This window comes from Zonotrichia leucophrys, chromosome 20 (genome assembly GCF_028769735.1).
Source record: "Zonotrichia leucophrys gambelii isolate GWCS_2022_RI chromosome 20, RI_Zleu_2.0, whole genome shotgun sequence".
NCBI classification, from domain to species: Eukaryota; Metazoa; Chordata; class Aves; order Passeriformes; family Passerellidae; genus Zonotrichia; species Zonotrichia leucophrys.
In genome coordinates this window covers 3305174-3321849 of record NC_088189.1, presented here as the reverse complement: position 1 = coordinate 3321849, position 16676 = coordinate 3305174, and the positions used below count along the sequence as shown (strand labels likewise).

At 46.2% G+C, this 16676-nt stretch overlaps 1 protein-coding gene across 1 annotated transcript; it reads right to left on the bottom strand.

Annotated features, from left to right (window-relative positions):
- Positions 1–1486: 1486 nt before the first annotated feature.
- NPEPL1 (aminopeptidase like 1) lies at positions 1487–14816 on the bottom strand. The gene is made up of 12 exons (XM_064730126.1): positions 14619–14816; positions 13579–13764; positions 12310–12480; positions 9668–9757; positions 8936–9017; positions 8617–8759; positions 7995–8072; positions 5437–5537; positions 4795–4918; positions 4270–4446; positions 3916–4026; positions 1487–2374 (listed from the first exon to the last, which is right to left on the bottom strand). The coding sequence occupies exons 1-12, from the start codon at positions 14766–14768 to the stop codon at positions 2216–2218; spliced, it is 1572 nt and encodes a 523-aa protein (XP_064586196.1). The 5' UTR covers positions 14769–14816; the 3' UTR covers positions 1487–2215.
- Between the last annotated feature and the right edge of the window lie 1860 nt (positions 14817–16676).

The window sequence follows — 16676 nt, the reverse complement described above, 5'->3', positions numbered from 1 at the left end:
TTAGGGGTTAAGAAACATTGTGAGCTTAATGGGAGTGATCCCAGGGCAAGCTCTGTCAAACACAGAGCAAAGAGAATAATTTATTTGGCAAATACAGCTCACAAATCCCTGTCTGGTGTAGGCCCAAAGCTTGTGCTCTGGAGAATAAACCTTTTATCAAAACAGAAGGCAATAATAATGTACATGAGGAACAGCAAGAGATTTTATTACAGATTTGAAAGAGCCTTGATTTTTATTTTGTATCTCTGATACAGAGGAAGCATCAGACTTTTTTATTATTAGGTGTTGAATTCATTTATTTTACCATCCTTTAGCAAACTTCAGCTGGTTTTCAGGTTTTGATTTCCCAAACATTTAATTTGCTTTTCAGGTTTTTCTTAATAGATTTCTTTAATATGAGGCACTTAGTTTGAAAAACAGCTTCTATTAAGTGCCTTCCAAATTAAATCCAGCAGAATTATATGCCTTGAGACACAGCAAAATTGAAGAATACGATAATCAGCCACAAAAACCAAACTTCTCTTATCATTCAGTGAATAACATCAGGATTGAGCCTTTTGCCAAAAAGCCACAGGGCACTTTTTATGTAAAAACCTGGCAAAACACCACATTTCAAAATGAGAATTGATTAATTTGAAGAATACTTCTACAAGATGGAGATTGAAGATGATCTGAGCACTGAAATTAGAACATGTTGCTATTTGCTTCAATGCTGAGTCTGTAATAAAAATAATTTCATCAACACCTTTCCCATGGCAGTTTCTGGTACCAGGTAGTGCTTTACACAACGTGCTAAGAATTACCAAGGGCAGAACTCATTCAGATACAAATTTCTTAAAACCCAGGTGGACCAGGGAGCCAGAACAGCAAGGGAGAAACAAATACAGCAAGTAAGGAAGTTCTGGGCTTGCAGGTCTTTTTTTAAGTCCCATTTTGTCGATCAAACAGGGCCACACAATCAGGATGAAACACATCCTTCTCCCTTCTGCATTAAGCTTTCCAAGAAGTCTTTAATCAAAAAGGCTCCTGGTGTCCCTCAGAGCTGGAATCAGCAATAACCAAGGCCAGAGATCCCAGCAGGGAAGGGACAATCCCTCCCTGCAGAGCAGCCGGGGGGTGCAGGGGGGATTTCTCTGAGCTGCTGGAGCAGGAAATGCTTCCAGAGGCTGCTCTGGAGCCCAGGACAGGACTGGGGCTCTGTTCCCAGCCCTGTCACTGCCATGCCATCAGCTGGGAGCAGTCCCTTCCCGTGGGTGTCCCTGTGGCTGCACAGAAACTCACACTGAGCACACTGAGCACCCTGACTGAGCCAAATGAGGGGAATCACAAAGTTCTGCAGGGCTGCCCCACAGCACCTGCTGCAGGCTGCTCCCCTCTCAGCTCTGAGTGCTGGGAAAAGGAATGGGAGCAGGGTGATGATGTTGTACACAAAGTTTTGGAGCACTCAGTGTTCTCAGAAATGTAAATAACACCACAAAACACCACATGGGATATGCAAGCTTCTTTAATAATAATAAATTTATTAAGTGGCAAGAAGCCACTCTGCTTTGTAAACTGATTTTACTCAATCACAGTCCCTCTATTGTTTTCCTCATTTAACATGAATACATTCTGTAATTTGTATGTGAAACAATTACACAGGCATATGTTCTGAACCCTTCTTGCTGATTTTACTGGTCAGAAGAACATTAAAACATGCAGAAACAGCACCTATAGGCCTTTTCTCATTACATCTCCTTTGCTGCTAAGCTAAACTGTCTCTGAACAAGCCAAGTCTACAGAGTTTTTTCCTTGTCCTGTGTTCTGAGATGTAGTGGGGCCTGCCTGCAGAAATGTCTGATAAAACCTCACATATAATAATTAATTCAGAAGGCTTTGTAAGCAATAGCTGCAGTTGCTTCTTCAGACTAGAGAGAGCTTCTCATGCATTAATGCACTTAGTTAGGTTTTGTGAGGAGCTCAGGAGGACGTGGCCTCTTCCTGATACAGTTAGTTGAGCCTGGACTCTGCACCACTGATATCGTTCAGCGACTGTGTGCACCAATAATTTAAAAAAAACCAAACTAAACAATACATCAGGCTGTTTTTACCAGAAACAAGTAATAAATCTTATAATGATAATAAAAAAAAAAAAAAGGGAATTTCTGACGTGTGACATTTCATTGCTTGAGAGCAGATCAGTGCAAAGTGAGGTAAGCCCAGGGCTGGGGCTGTGTCAAACCAGGCGCCGTCTCTTGGAGTCCCTCTCCATGTCCTCAGGGGGACAGTCCCCATTGCAGCCCAGGGGGGACACCAGCTTCAGCAGAGGGTCCTCAGAGGCCCCTCCAAACAGGGACAGCAACAAAGCCACGCCATAGCCAGTAGCTCGTTCACCCTGGAACAAAACCAGAACCACACGGTTCACACTCGGAGGAGCTGGGTTAGCTGTAATTTGGCTGATGCAAGGAGAGCTGTGGTGGTCAGCAGCCACTGCCAGCCCCTGTCTGTGCTGCTGGATCCTCACCACCCCTGGAATCTGTCCCAGCTGGATTAAACCAACATATGGGAACAGAGCTCCCACTCACTTGTGGGTGGAGAGAGGCCAGCATTGTTCAGGGCAGGGCATCTCCCACCCAGCCTGAGCCTGGATTTGGAATATGAGCTGAATAAACTGGGCTTAAAAAAAAAAAAAAGAAGCAAGTGGAGTGAATTGGCTTGGTTTTTAGGGAAAAAAAAATAATATACACAAGTTCCACCAAAGGGAACATATTTTTGGAAGGATGATCAATTCTGGTCAATCATCTTAAAACAACATGGTTGAAAATGGAAGGCTGGGATTACTGCCATGAACAGAGACCAGGCAAGTTGTCAATGCTCACAATGATAAAGATGTCACTGATTAAAGTGGCTGTAAAAATATCTTACAACCAAAATGAAAAATACGAACAGATGAAACCACCAAACCAAGAAACTCAGGAGAGAGAAGAGGCAGTGCTTTTCTAAAGGGCCCTTCTCCACCTATTTCTGTCCCTCTGAGCTGGATGGACCCAACACAGGCAGCAGCTGTGTTTCCTCAGGTGTTCGCTGTTATTCCGCTGTTTCCCAGCTGTTCCAGCTGTTCCCCCAGGTGCTGATTCCCAGCTGTGTTCCCCACTGTCCGTGTGTTCCAGGTGTCTATCCCAGCTGTGTTCCCAGCTGTGTTCCCCAGTGTTCTGATTCCCAGCTATGTTCCCCAGGTGTGTTTCATTCCCAGCTGTGTTTCCCCAGGTGTGTCTGATTCCCAGCTGTTCCCCAGGTGTGTTTGATTCCCAGCTGTGTTCCCCAGCTGTGTTTGATTCCCAGCTGTGTTCCCCAGGTGTGTTCCCAGCTGTGTTCCCCAGCTGTGTTTGATTCCCAGCTGTGTTCCCCAGCTGTTCCCAGCTGTGTTCCCCAGGTGTGTTTGATTCCCAGCTGTGTTCCCCAGCTGTGTTCCCCAGCTGTTCCCAGCTGTGTTTCCCCAGGTGTGTTTGATTCCCAGCTGTTCCCCAGGTCTGTCCCCAGCTGTTCCCCCAGGTGTGTTTGATTCCCAGTGTTTCCCCAGCTGTTCCCCAGCTGTCCCCAGGTGTTTCCCCCAGGTGTGTTTCATTCCCAGCTGTGTTTCCCCAGGTGTGTTTGATTCCCAGCTGTTCCCAGCTGTGTTTCCCCAGGTGTGTTCCCCAGCTGTCCCAGCTGTGTTTCCCCAGTGTGTTTATTCCCAGCTGTGTTCCCCAGGTGTTGATTCCAGCTGTGTTCCCCAGGTGTGTTTCATTCCCAGCTGTTCCCCCAGGTGTGTTTGATTCCCAGCTGTTCCCCAGCTGTTCCCCCAGGTGTGTCTGATTCCCAGCTGTGTTCCCCAGCTGTGTTTCCCAGCTGTTCCCCAGCTGTTCCCAGCTGTCCCCAGCAGGGCAGGGCACTCACGGCGTGCACGGGCGCAGCGATGTCGATGTGCACCCACACCCCCGGCCAGTCGAAGCCGATGTGGGAGGCAATGAAGAGCCCAGCACAGGAGCTGGGGGTGTTGTCTCTGTCCTGTGGGGGCAATAAAAACAGAGTTGGTCTCACCAGCAGAGAAAATGTAGATGGTTCATTCTGCCTAGAGGAAAGACAGATACACAAATTTCATATAAAGCTTAATGAATGGCCCCAGAACAGTCTTACAAACCAACTTTACTGTAAATCCTTGACTTAGCCCCCAGCAGCAGGGTGGCCCTGCTCAATTCCTCTCCTGTCTACAAAACACATATGTTTCTGTAATAGAGAAAGAAATCTTACTGCTACAGAGTTCTTCATATCAGCTACAGCAGAGGTAAATTCACTGAAGTGCAGCTCAGGGCAGTACACCAGAGGATGGACCAAGTCTCCACAGTTCCTGCCAGCTTTAACACAAGCCTTTTCCCACTCTTCATTATTGGTAAGGACAGCAGCATGGTATTTTCCTGTAGCAATTCCCTAGTGAGGTAAAGGACAAAATCAGGAAGAAGTCACCTTCCACCACCGCTCATCAATATAACCTTGTAGGAAACAGAACAGGTGCTAGAAAATAATGGTGTTAAATTTGTAGCTGTGTACAAATGTGTATGCCTTGAAATGGAAGCCATTTCATAGACAAGAAAATCCTGATCACTATTAACAAACCAGTTCTGGTAATTATAAATTGAACTGCAAACATTAAGCACTGGCCTGCTTGTATCAATTGCTGATGTCATCAGAACACCACTTTTAATTTAAGTATGCAAAAGCAGAAAAGTTGCATGAAGAACCAAAGAGAAGCTGAGTTATGCATGTGGAGAGCTGTACCTGAGCTCCAGTGAGAGTGGCCATATCCAGAATGATGTCAGCCCCAAGGTCCTTGCAGGCGTAAGCGACTCCATCCGCCAGGATCAGGCGCCCCTCTGCATCAGTGTTATTGATTTCCACAGTTCTGGGAGGAAGAGAGCCCACGTCAGGACTCAATAACACACTACAACACACCTGGCTGGTGCTGCTCCCCAGCTCCAAGCATGCAGAGCACACAAGGAAAAGGGAAATGACAGTGCTGCCCTCGTGGCAGGCTCTACTTGTTGGGCCTGTGTGAGGCTGGGATTCTACAAATCACTGCCAAAGCAGTAACATCTGTTCTTAAAACAGATTCTGATCCATTGGTGGGCTGTCTTTGCTGCCACAGTGCAGCTGCAGATGGACAAAGAAACCTGTCCTAAATTCTGAGTGCTTTAAGGGAAGTGCAGCTCATGATATCCATGTATTTTGATGTATCTCTACATTCCCCACAGGAAAATCTAAGCACACTTAAAACTCACTGCAATGGATGTCTGAAATGCAATTATCAATATTTAGGGAAGCTGATTTATAGACAGCTTCACAATCTGCATGGCTCTCAGATTAACAGAAAAATGATTGATTTTTGTTCTGTTTATGGGAAAGGGATAGACACAATCTTACTTTCCAGAGTAAAGAACATGAATGTCATCAGGTCTTGTTGCACGTGGTCCCACTGCGTTCTCAGCCAGACAAAAAACAGCATGAAGATTGTCCTTAAACCCCTGTAACAACCAGAGGGGAGAAAAGGCTTTGATTCACATCAAGCTGATTTATTGGGACTGAAATCAGTGAGGGGTTAAAACTCCTTGACAGCAATGCTACAATTTTCAAAGGAATTCTGGTGGGGTTTTTGGTGGGTGGGTGTTAGTTGGGTTTTTTAAAATGTGCCATTCTTGCTGGGAGGCACAGAGCATTTTTAACCTGTTTTGTTTTTGGTTTTTTTTTTTTTTCCTCAGCCTCCTCTCTTCTAGTTTATCTCATAATGTTTTAATTTTGGTTTAAAGTCAAGAGCTTATGTGGTTATGGGTGGTATTTTAAAATGGATGGTGATTCTGTTATTTATACAGCAGTTGTATTGTATGGAGGGATTCTAGGAACAGAAAGGGAGTCAGCAGCAGTTAACAAATGAAAACATTGTTCCTCCTTAACAACATCAAATTCTGGGGGAAAACCTGGCTCTTAATCTCTTGATAAAAGTCTGTGGCTGAAGAAATCTGGGCTTGCTGAATCAGCTCAGGTTCTGGAGTCTAAAGGGCAAAGGCATCAATCAAAACCTTTCAAAATAACAGGCAGCATTTACAAGCCAGAAAGCAATCCCAGTTTCTAGCCCAGCTGGTGGGCAAACAGCACTGCTGGAGATGGACCTTCCCTCCATGACCCAGCTATTCCCAGCCTCACTGCACTGCATTTTCCTCCTCCAAGAGAGACATGTTGTTAATCTACTGTCAAAAAGTGAAAATCTATTTCCAGTATCAGCTGCCTTTTCCTGAAGCTCATGCTGCCTGCAGCTCCTCAAAAGCAGGATTCACTATGCTAACATGCAGGATCATGATAACAATAAAGAAATCAAAAATTTAAGTCAATCTTTTTCTCTTCTCCCTTGTGTTGGAAAGCTCACAATGGAGGAAATGCATCTTTCTAGGAAAAATCACTTGTTTAATTTTGCCATCCAAAGCCTTTTAAAATCAGGTTGTGTAACTGCTGAACAGCATGCAGGCAGATATTTTATGAAGATGGAAAATAACCTCTGCCCCTCTTCCCACTGAGCTTTCTATCCAACACACATTTCCCACTTCAGTCTCTGGGACAAAGCACAGCTCAGTGAAACCTCTTCCCCCTTTCTTTGATTCTTAAAAGCATTTAAAAAAAAAAGAATTGAAACAGTAACAACAAATTCTTCCCACTGCCTCTCTGAACATATTTTCTGCAGGGATGCCATTTACAGGTCTTCTCACACGAGACTGTAAAGTGAGGCAGTGAGTTCATTCCTTTGTTTCTCCATATAAAGATTTCTCCAGGCTCAGACTGTCCAAACACATCTCTGGCAGTTTATTCCCTGCTGCAGTAATTGTGTATGAACTGACAGATCACTGGTGCTCACATCTCCTGTGACTGTGAATGGAGCTTCTCTCAGTGCAGGCAATCACACACACAACTGCTCTGGAAATAAGGACTGAAAGGATGTTCCCCATCCATGGCTATCCCAAAGCTCCACATTCCAGCTCTTGTCCCTTGCAGACCTCTGACAGAACTTTCTGAAGGATTTGGTTGTGCAAGGTCGTTATTCTGCCTGAGATGCAGCTCACAAATCTGTTTTCAATTTTAATTCTCAGCAGATAACTGTGAAGTTTACAATCTTTCCACATCAAACATGCTGTTAGGGCCAAGACACAGAGCTAGGCTATTGAGAAATGGGAATTTGGCACTGATCAGCCCCTGGACAAAGCATCCATCAGATCTATGCATTAATCTGCAGCAGTAAATATTTTTTGAACTTTGGATACTCCTTGGAGGCAATAGCTGCTCTGTCAGCAAGACTCAATCACTGGATTTGTGGAGAGGGCAGAGTTTTATTGGCAGCAGCCACTTTTCCCCAGCTTGCATTGTTAAAGTGCAAAAGGAATATTTGTAATTCTTCATATTTCAATACCTGGCTTCTTCTCAGCTCCCCCACTACTTTCTGACCACAGAAGCAAACCAACAAGCAGCTCCTGATGACACCAGAGCTGCTATTTACCCACTAGGTTAATATTAGACCTGGCACAGGACCTGGAATATAGAAAGACTTCACATCCCAGAGTCACTCATCCCCTTCTTTGCTAAGGTGACAACAGCTGCCCCAAATCCCACAGCTTAAACAAAATCAGCACTGGATAACTCAAGTATAGACCTGATTCAAGGAACCAGAAACCACTCAGTCCACAGAACAAACTCTGAAATTCAAGGAAGACCCTTAAAAAAAAAAAGTCAGCACTCAAGGAATTTCTCACAATTCTCAAGATCCCAGTAAAGATGTGAAATATTTTCCTGAAATAGCAGAAAGAGCAGAGTGGCTCAAGCTCACTAAGAGCAGTGGCAGGTCAGAACTTCAGGATTAGACAGGCCTCTGTCTCTGGGAATCCATCCAAGCTCCTTGGCAGGGCTGGGATACATGATATCAATTAACACATTTTACTTACTTGCTTTACAGTGGCTTTGAAGGCACCCAAAATAGCAGCTGCTCCACCACAGTCTCTCTTCATTCCAGGCATAGTAGTCTGTTTAAACAGAACCACAGAATTTTTTTTGTCTTTAAAAGAGAATTTCACAGTAATGCCTGCTAGAACCAGTGTTTCTGATGCTTCTGAGACTCTGGTTTTGACAGTGCTCAGCTGTCATCAACACAAATAAGGAACATGTGCCTCTGCTTATTGGTGGTCTTGGAAGTGAAAAAAACTAAACCTGGGCTGCTAAACTGTTAAAAAAAATATTGCTTACAAGTTTCACACTTGTAAGGCCAGCTCCAATGGGCTTTCCTTCTATCTTTGAAACCAGAAATGAAACATCTTTGTTCCTACTTTCTGCCTTTCAGCAGGCAATATTTAAAGGGCAAAATATCATGTTGCTATTGAATTGCTCTGCAGTGGTCCCTGAATCCCATTTGGTCTTCTCCCCTGATAGTTTGTGTCCATATGGATGACAACAGAGCAAGCATTTAACTCGATAAAAAGGTACTTTTGTTTCCTACAGACATTATCTGAACTGCTTCCATCAGCAAACAGCAGTGCAAGCAAAGGCAGCAGCAGAACAGGGTTTCTGTACCTTCCCCTTGATGCTGAGTCCTCCAGTGTCGTACACAATGCCTTTGCCCACCCAGGCAATGGTCTGTGTGGCACCATCTGGGGTGTGGCTGAGAACTGCCAGGGCTGGAGGATGCAGAGCTGCCTTTCCAACTCCATAGATACCTGAAAACAGAGAATTTAACCTGTGGGGAACAAAGACTGCAGGGAGCCCCTGTGGGTATTTTCTTGGAATACTACAGGCAATAAAACAGTTAAAAAAATGTGCAAATGAAACATCACAATGGCAAAACATTCCAGTCATCTGCTAAGAAAAAAGTGTAAAACTCAACAAGTTGTACCTCCAAAGCCTCTCTCCTTCAGCTCCTCATCTCGGATAATGGTAGGGGTAATCCCAAGATCCTTGCCAACTTTTTTGATTTCCTTAATAATTCAGAAAAAAGGACATGGTCAGTCAATCATCAGGACACATTTATGCCTTTCCACACAAATGGGTACCCAGTTAAGGGGTTTTTGTGATTTTGCATGCATACACATACAAACATTCACAATTTTGGGAGTGGTGCTGCTTTTCCAATGGCCCAACTCCACTGACACATCCTTGACTTACTATGGCATGAAATATAAATTTGACCTTTAGACTCTGCCAGTAAAAGAAATCTTCTGAGGTAAAGGACAACTGTTCACTCTACTGGATCATGATGTAATAGGACAGGAATAATTTCATTCTCAACAGCTTTCCAGATCTTTATGATAAAACTCATTTGGAAATCTGTCAGCTGTCCCATGATTTCAGTAACTCTGGTCACCAGCAGATTTAAGACAAGAATCCAGAGCTGTGACCAAATGAGGAACTCATTTTTTCAGCTTCCCAGTGCCCTACTCCAAGCTGTAAACTCTGCTTCCTTCCAACTCTGCACAGTTCTAGAAAATGTGAAAGGCCAAAAGAAAATCCCCTGGCTGGATTTTCTTCCCCCTGCTGACACACAGCTTGCACTGAGAGACAGCAGGGCTTGATTACAGCAGTGTGGAGCTCCAATTAGCAATTATCCCTCATCAGGGGCACGACCAACCTCCAGGAAGGCGTCCGTGTTCATCTCGCTGCACGGCGTGTCCACGATGCGCGCGGCCAGCCGGACGCCCTCGGTGGCACTGGCCAGGCACTGAAACAGCACAGGGAGGGCACTGAGAGGGGCTGGGCCTTGGCACAGCTTTGCATTCATCCCCCTGCAGCCAGCACCACATCTGTGCCTCCTCTGGAGCATGTTAATGCTTAATCCCTGACCACACCACATGCCTGCTGACATGTTATGTTAACTGCACCCAGCTGACCATTATTTTTGTATGTGTCCAGCTTATTTTACTATGTGCTTTAATTTCTAAGCAACTGTATTCTTCTGCTGAGCAAACTGGTGTTGCAAAATTAGTATCTTTCTCCATTACCAAAGGGACATCAAGAAGGCAAAGTGAAATGGAGGAAAGAAAGATAAGAGGCAGCTAATTCAGGAAGTCACAATGAGCTTATGGGCTGCTGGGGTTGGAAACCTACAGAGATTGTGTAATCTGCAATATGGGAAAGAAACTGCAGAGTTTGTACAGGGCAGCAGAGTGGCTGAAGGAAATAAAGATTACTGTGTGAGACATTCTGTATGGCAGGCTCATAGGGAAAGTGGAATATTCCATGTTTGTGTAAAACATGCACTGTTCCCTGATTTCTGTGGCAAAATGGACTGACCCTCACTGGACTGAGCAAAAACTCATCTCAGCAAGAGTGGACAGAATCAAATTGGTCAAGGCTGCTTCCTTACAGAAGGATCCTCCTGGCAAAAGAAGGACCCTGAACACACCAGACACCAAGCTTCAACTTTTAACTCCCATGAACAAACAACTTGAAGCCCTAAGACCTGGGGGAAGGAAACTTTGTGCAAGCTTTCCAGTAGCCACACTACACTGAGGACCACACACAGCACAAGGGTGAGTCAAGATGGGTTTCACAGGAGTCTGAGGTGTTGGACACTCACTCACTCATGCTGAGCTATCTGAAGTTTGGCTTGGCCAGACCAGCCTAAGGTCTCCATACATTTGGATCCCAGCACACTCCACAACCTTGGCTTGCTTTGGAAAGGTGCCCAACTCCCTGCAATTACTTCTGATTGCTTTACTGTCCCTGAAGGGGCAAGGACCTCGTCAGGAGCCAAGCTCTGTCTGGAGTGATTCCCTGTTAGGGCCAGGCAGGTAAAAGGAGGTGCTCCAACCCCAAGGCCAAGCCCCAGGGGAGCAGCATGACTTCCAGAAATAAGCTGTGCCTGTGTTTGTGTTTCCAGAGTGCTCCAGAGAACCTGGATAATGGCAGCCTTTAATCTTGCAAAGCTCTGACAATCCCTGCTAGTCCTCACCATAAAATGCCCTGCACAATGCACTAGGTGTAAAATACAACATGCCAAGGGAGAGGTTTAGATAAAAATGTCTTACCACATGCCTCTTCCATGCTCTGCATTAGCTGTCTGGTGCTGGCTGAATTTAAGGGGTGCAAACTCAGCTAAGAGGAAGCCAGTAATATATTTGGCATTGACATCAAGGGGAAAAACGGGAGGTAGAAATAATTGCAGCTTTGTTTTTAAGTTAAAAATAACCCAAGTGGTTTGGAATCTACCTATCTGAAGGAACTATTTTTGACACCAGCTATGCTTTTTCTGATTTGGGGCATGGAAAAAATGGAGTGATCAAGAGTCGTGCTCTCAGCACGCCTGTCTTTGCCACCTTGCTGAAAACTGGGCTGGCACCATTTTCTGGGGCCAGATCAGTTCACAGAGTAAAGACCAAGCACAGAGGAAAAGACACTGAAAAAAACCAAACCCCTAAAGCTGTAATTCTGTGAGTTTCAAATGCAGCAACACCATACCCTTTGTCAAATCCACTGCCAAAACTTTTAAGGGATTTCTGTAACCTCACTGCCTGATCAGCTAAGGAAGTATCCATCTGTACCAAAGCACAGAACCTGGAGCACTGAACAGGGAGTTCCCTAACAGATTAACTGCAAACCTTGGAAGAGCTTTTAAGTTTATGGATCTTGAGGAGGAATGACCTGGCATGCCAACAGTTACCTGATGTGGAATTTCCTCTCTGTAACAGTCAAACAAGGGGAACAGTCTTTGATTTGCTGCCATTGAAAGATGATTTGGGCATATTTCACTGTCATGTACAGCTCATCTCCAAGCTGTTTTGTTTCTTAGGGTCCTGTTTCTGGCCACAGAAAAACTCAGCCAAAGAGGTACATCAGACAGAAATAGCAGAGGCCATGTGTGATCCCTGTTAAGTGACTTTGAGTGACTTCACTGTGATATTCACCTGCACAGCCACACACAGCTTTTGCCTGGGTAGAAAAAAGTGAGAGCCCACACACCAAAAGCAGTGTAATATTAAAGGCTAAAACCAGAGTCTGCATCTGTGATACACGTGAGAGAGGAGACATTTTCTCTGTGCTGTTTGTTTGGTGATTTCCACCCTGAAATGTAAATTCTGAGTAACATCCTCAGCATCTGCTGCAATAATCTGTTCAGTATTTCCACTCATAGATGCTGTGAACTGATCAGCACCAAGGAACCCTGAGCTAAGATAATTACACAACACCTATTCCAGAGGCAGCTGAAGACAGATGTGTTTGCACATGCAACAAACTGAAGGAAAAGGTGACAGAAAACCCCCAAAATCTTACTTTGAGTGTTGCCACCTCCATTGGTCCGTTGTTTTGGCCAACCAGGAAGAATTCCACGGTCACAGTTTTCTTCTCAGTGCGTCTGGAGGCGCTGGAGCGATGTGTGAACAGGGGGAAGGCCCTGGCCAGGGCACAGGCGGAGGCAAAGACCTCGGAGCGCTCACACACCATCTGCAACAGCAGCAAACACATCACCAAGGCTGCACTGACAGGATCTGGGCTCTCACTGGGGAAAAAGGAGCTGGGTGGGAAATAACATTGCCCAAGAGAAGTTCATTCTCTGTTCTGCATGGACAGAGGCAGTGTGAAAGCCACCCAGTGAACTGGTCCAGTTCATTTCCCATTTGGAATGAGTTACACTGCTGCAATTAGTTCATCCTTCTACAGGAGCTGGACTGCTGTAATTATACCAGTGCAATTAACACAAGTTAGCCTACAGATCAGGACCAAAAACGGCACAGGAATCACCAAAATGTGCTCAAAACAAAAGTGAAAGTGACAGAAATTATATGAGAATGTGAAGGCAGAAATTGTATGAGAATGTGGCCAGCATTAACCCAAAAGTTCATTAACAGGTAGATTATTTTTCAGAAGTTCATTATAGAAATTACCAATTGAAAGCAGCTTCAGTTAAACATTTTCAAAGGGTAAAAGTTATGTAGAGTTATTACTCTTGCAAATAAGTTTTCCAAGTGAAGAGTACTACTAAATTTTGTCACTGACACTGACTGTATGAGTCTTCTCCAACAACTCACAAATCTGATATTAATTGTAGAACCCACAGAAACAAATAAATTCATCGGGCTTGTATAGAAGGTGACCAAAGAAGCCCAAGAGCTAGAGGGGGCAAAGGCCCCACATTGGAGCATTATTTGCATCAAGACTTTTGAAACTCACTGAACAGCACAGGCAAGGCACCGCTCATGGGTTCTGTGATACAGACATAACACCCTCCACTCCTGAAGCATGTGCTGACATCCCAAATCCTAGTTTGAAAAAAGCCACTAATAGTTCATTTTGCATGGGCATTCCTGGCTGAAGATGTTCCATACGAATCCAGCCTTAATTTCCTCCTCCTAATGTGCTTGAGCATGCACAAACCATCACAGCCAGGTCTTGCCTACATGCCAGTGCAAAACCACTCATGTCAGTGCAATTATATCAGTCAAACTTGTCCACCTCCAGTCTCCTTGGAGACAGCTACAACCCGGAAAAGTCGAGAAACCACTCGCCAGACGTTTCAGCAGCAGCATTTCAAGAGGCACTTACAACAATGCATCTGTGGACGCCCCCGGGCAGGCAGTTCCTGACCAGGCGGGTGACGAACTGCGCGGCGGACGGGCTGTTGTGCCGGCTGACCCGGGACGGCAGCGCGGCCACCGTGGCATAGTTCAGGTACAGCGGGCAGCTGTCCGTGGGGTTGGGGTTCAGCGTGCTCAGAGCAGACTGCCAGATCTGGGGAGAAAAGAAGCGTTTAGAGACAAAGAACTGAGCCAGACTTTCCTTCCCACCTCACTCCTGCTGGATTTAGGCACTTCTTAATGACAGGGGTTTAGGTGTTGGGAACAAAGAAATTGTGCACAACAAGCTCTGGAGTGAAGAGAAACAGGAAATTTGACAAACCTGTTCATTAACCAGGAAATATAAACGTACTTTCCATTACAAGCATCTGCTTTAAGCCGTATGAATTACAATCTAAAACCACACTGTTTAGTGCACAGGCTGGTTCAGAGCTTTCTTAACTTGAGACAGTTTTCCTAGTGATAAATACGAGAATGATTTACTAGCTCCGAATTATTATTTCACATAGCAATTTAATTAAAAACAAATAAAACCAAGAAGGGTAAATATTGTCTTAAGACACTGGGGAGCCCTGTATAAAAACCCCTGCCAAACATCTAGCGACCTAAAAGCCGCAATGCAAAACGTTTATCATTCTACCACAAGCCATCACCGCCACTAAACAAACAGGTCCGCACTCCCACCGCAGTGGCGGCGGGCGGGGAGGGGGCTCCCAGCGCTCACTGCAGCCGCCCCCTGATCCCTCAGAGAGGGCACAGCGCCTTTCCCCGCCGGGGTGGGCACAAGGGCTGCGGGAGCGGCTGCCCGGGCGGCCCCGCCGCAGCAACAGGCTCGGCCCGGCCCGGCCCGGCCCGGGGGGTGCGCGGGCACGGCAGCGCTCGGGGCCGGGCTCGGGGCCGGGGCCGCGCAGCCCCCGCGAGGCCGCTGGGCCGGGCGGACACGCGGCGCGGGAGCCCCGCGGGCGCTGCCGGGCTCTGAGGGGGCGCGGACCCGCGGCGCGGCCTCACCTCCTCGGTGACCCGCGGCTGCAGCTTCCCCCGCAGCTGCGCCCAGGGCAGGCGGTGCAGGTTGTGCAGCTGCCCCAGCACGAGCAGCGGGCGGCTCTGCGGGTCCGCCTCGCCCGCGCTGGCCTGGAACTCCAGCTGCACGTTCGCCATCTTCCTGCCCGGCCCGGCCGCGCCGCCCCGCCCCGGGCCCGGCCCCGGCTCCGCGGGGCGGGGACGCGCCGGTGTCGCGGCAGCGCCGGGCATGGCCCGGGCAGGCTCCGGGCACAGCGCTGAGCCAACAGGGCTTTCCGAGTGCCTTTCCACAGTGCACGTACATGGTGGGTTGGAGTAGAATAAAATGTTTATTCTGATTTTTAGTAGTTGCCAAGCGCCTCCTATTAATGTTTGCTTAGCGGACAATTATCAGAATATGCTGATTGGGAAGGACAGAGATCATCGAGTCCAGCTCCTGCCCTGCACGGACACCCCGACAGTCCCAGCCTGTCCCTGGCAGCGAGGTCCGAACGCTCCTGCGGCTCAGACAGGTTTGGGGCTCTGACTGTTCCATGGGGAAGCTGATGCTCATTGATCTGCAGCCAGGAAAGCCGGGAAGGTCTGTGCAATCTTCCACCTACGCGGGAAAAGCGAATTCTGATGCATATAATGGAAATATACTTAAAAGAAAAACAACAACAACAAAAAAACCCCAAACCCAGGCTGAATTCCAGAAGAAAAAATTCCCTAGAGTAAGGTCTCTGAAGGGACATTGCAGAAACTTTATTGAAAATAAAAGTTGTCAGAACATCTGTTGCAGAGGTCGGTGGTGCATCCTCACAGATGGGAGAGAACTCAATACACAGACTCCAGCTTTAACGAGTCTCTTCCCCGAGCCACAGAAAATACATTGCTCAGGGTCCACTGCTGTGCCAACACATAGGATCAGCGTGGGAGTGAGAGGACACACAGCAATTACTTCAGATTGAGACATTCCAAAGATTCCTCCAGGCAGTAAGCTCCCAAGCATTGAGCTCAAACTCTGCTGTTCTGCTGCTCTGAGAGTCCAAAACCGGCACATTCCCTGAATCCACAGCATCTGAAAAGCAACTAAAACATGGGAAACACTCACCTAACCCACGATCCTTTGTGGGTTAAGGGCAGCAGAGGAGGGTCCTCGTGAAGGGAATGGACTTCCATAAAATGGAAATCAATTTTATCTACAGAAATTCCCTGTGAATGTCCCACCAGCAGCAGCTGCAAACATTTCTATTTGTCTGAGCTTCAGCAGAAGCTGCAGCAAGGACCTGTCTTCCAGTTATTGATCCTCTACAAGTATTCATGGAATTAAGCCAGTAAAATATAACTTACATGACCCATCGTAATTAATATGCAAAATTATAATGAATTCCCTGTTTTAATGAGTTCTGTTTAAGGTGGCTGTTTGGTTTGGGTTTTTTAAATAGTAAGCATATTTTTTTCCAACAAAATCAGTTTCATTGTAACCTATCTAAGAACTTTAGTTTTGCAAGGCTGTACCAAAAGCAGTTTCCAAACACCTAAGCAAGAGTTAAGACTCCTTTGTGTTGTGGTTCATAAAAGCAAACCTTAAATCAATGCAATCTAGGCAGTGAACACAGCATTAAGGATAGATATCCAATTTTTAGCACATTCAAAAAATCAGCAAGAGAAAAACTAATTCTTCCACATTACTTTTCAGTTTCTAGAGAAAATTTGCAGTAAAAATAAATTCCCTATTACAGTGCTTTTAATACTGTCCTTTTGGCATGTAATTAATTTCTGTTCACAGGTTGCAGCTCATTTTTTGCACGCTCACATGCATTTTAATGGAGAAACTGTGTACTAGCAACAGCTTACAGGCCATTCCCACCAGGTGAGGACACAAATCCTTGGGAGTTGCTTTAGCAATGCTGCTCTGTTCTTTTGTAGGGAATCTGAGCTTCCATCCGGGCTGAGAAGAATCCAGCAGCCATGAAGCAGCCCCAGGCTCAGAGAGGGTCCCAGCTCTGGCTGCAGCAGCACCCAGAGATTGCCAGGGCTGGGCAGAAGCGAGGGCAGGAGCTC

Excerpts from the sequence above, each read along its gene's own strand:
- NPEPL1 (XM_064730126.1), bottom strand. The coding sequence starts at position 14,768 with ATGGCGAACGTGCAGCTGGAGTTCCAGGCCAGCGCGGGCGAGGCGGAC. Across the intron at positions 9,018-9,667 it reads ACACGGACGCCTTCCTGGAG|GAAATCAAAAAAGTTGGCAA; the intron begins GTTGGTCGTGCC and ends TGAATTATTAAG. Across the intron at positions 2,375-3,915 it reads TCGCTGCGCCCGTGCACGCC|GGTGAACGAGCTACTGGCTA; the intron begins GTGAGTGCCCTG and ends GTTTTGTTCCAG.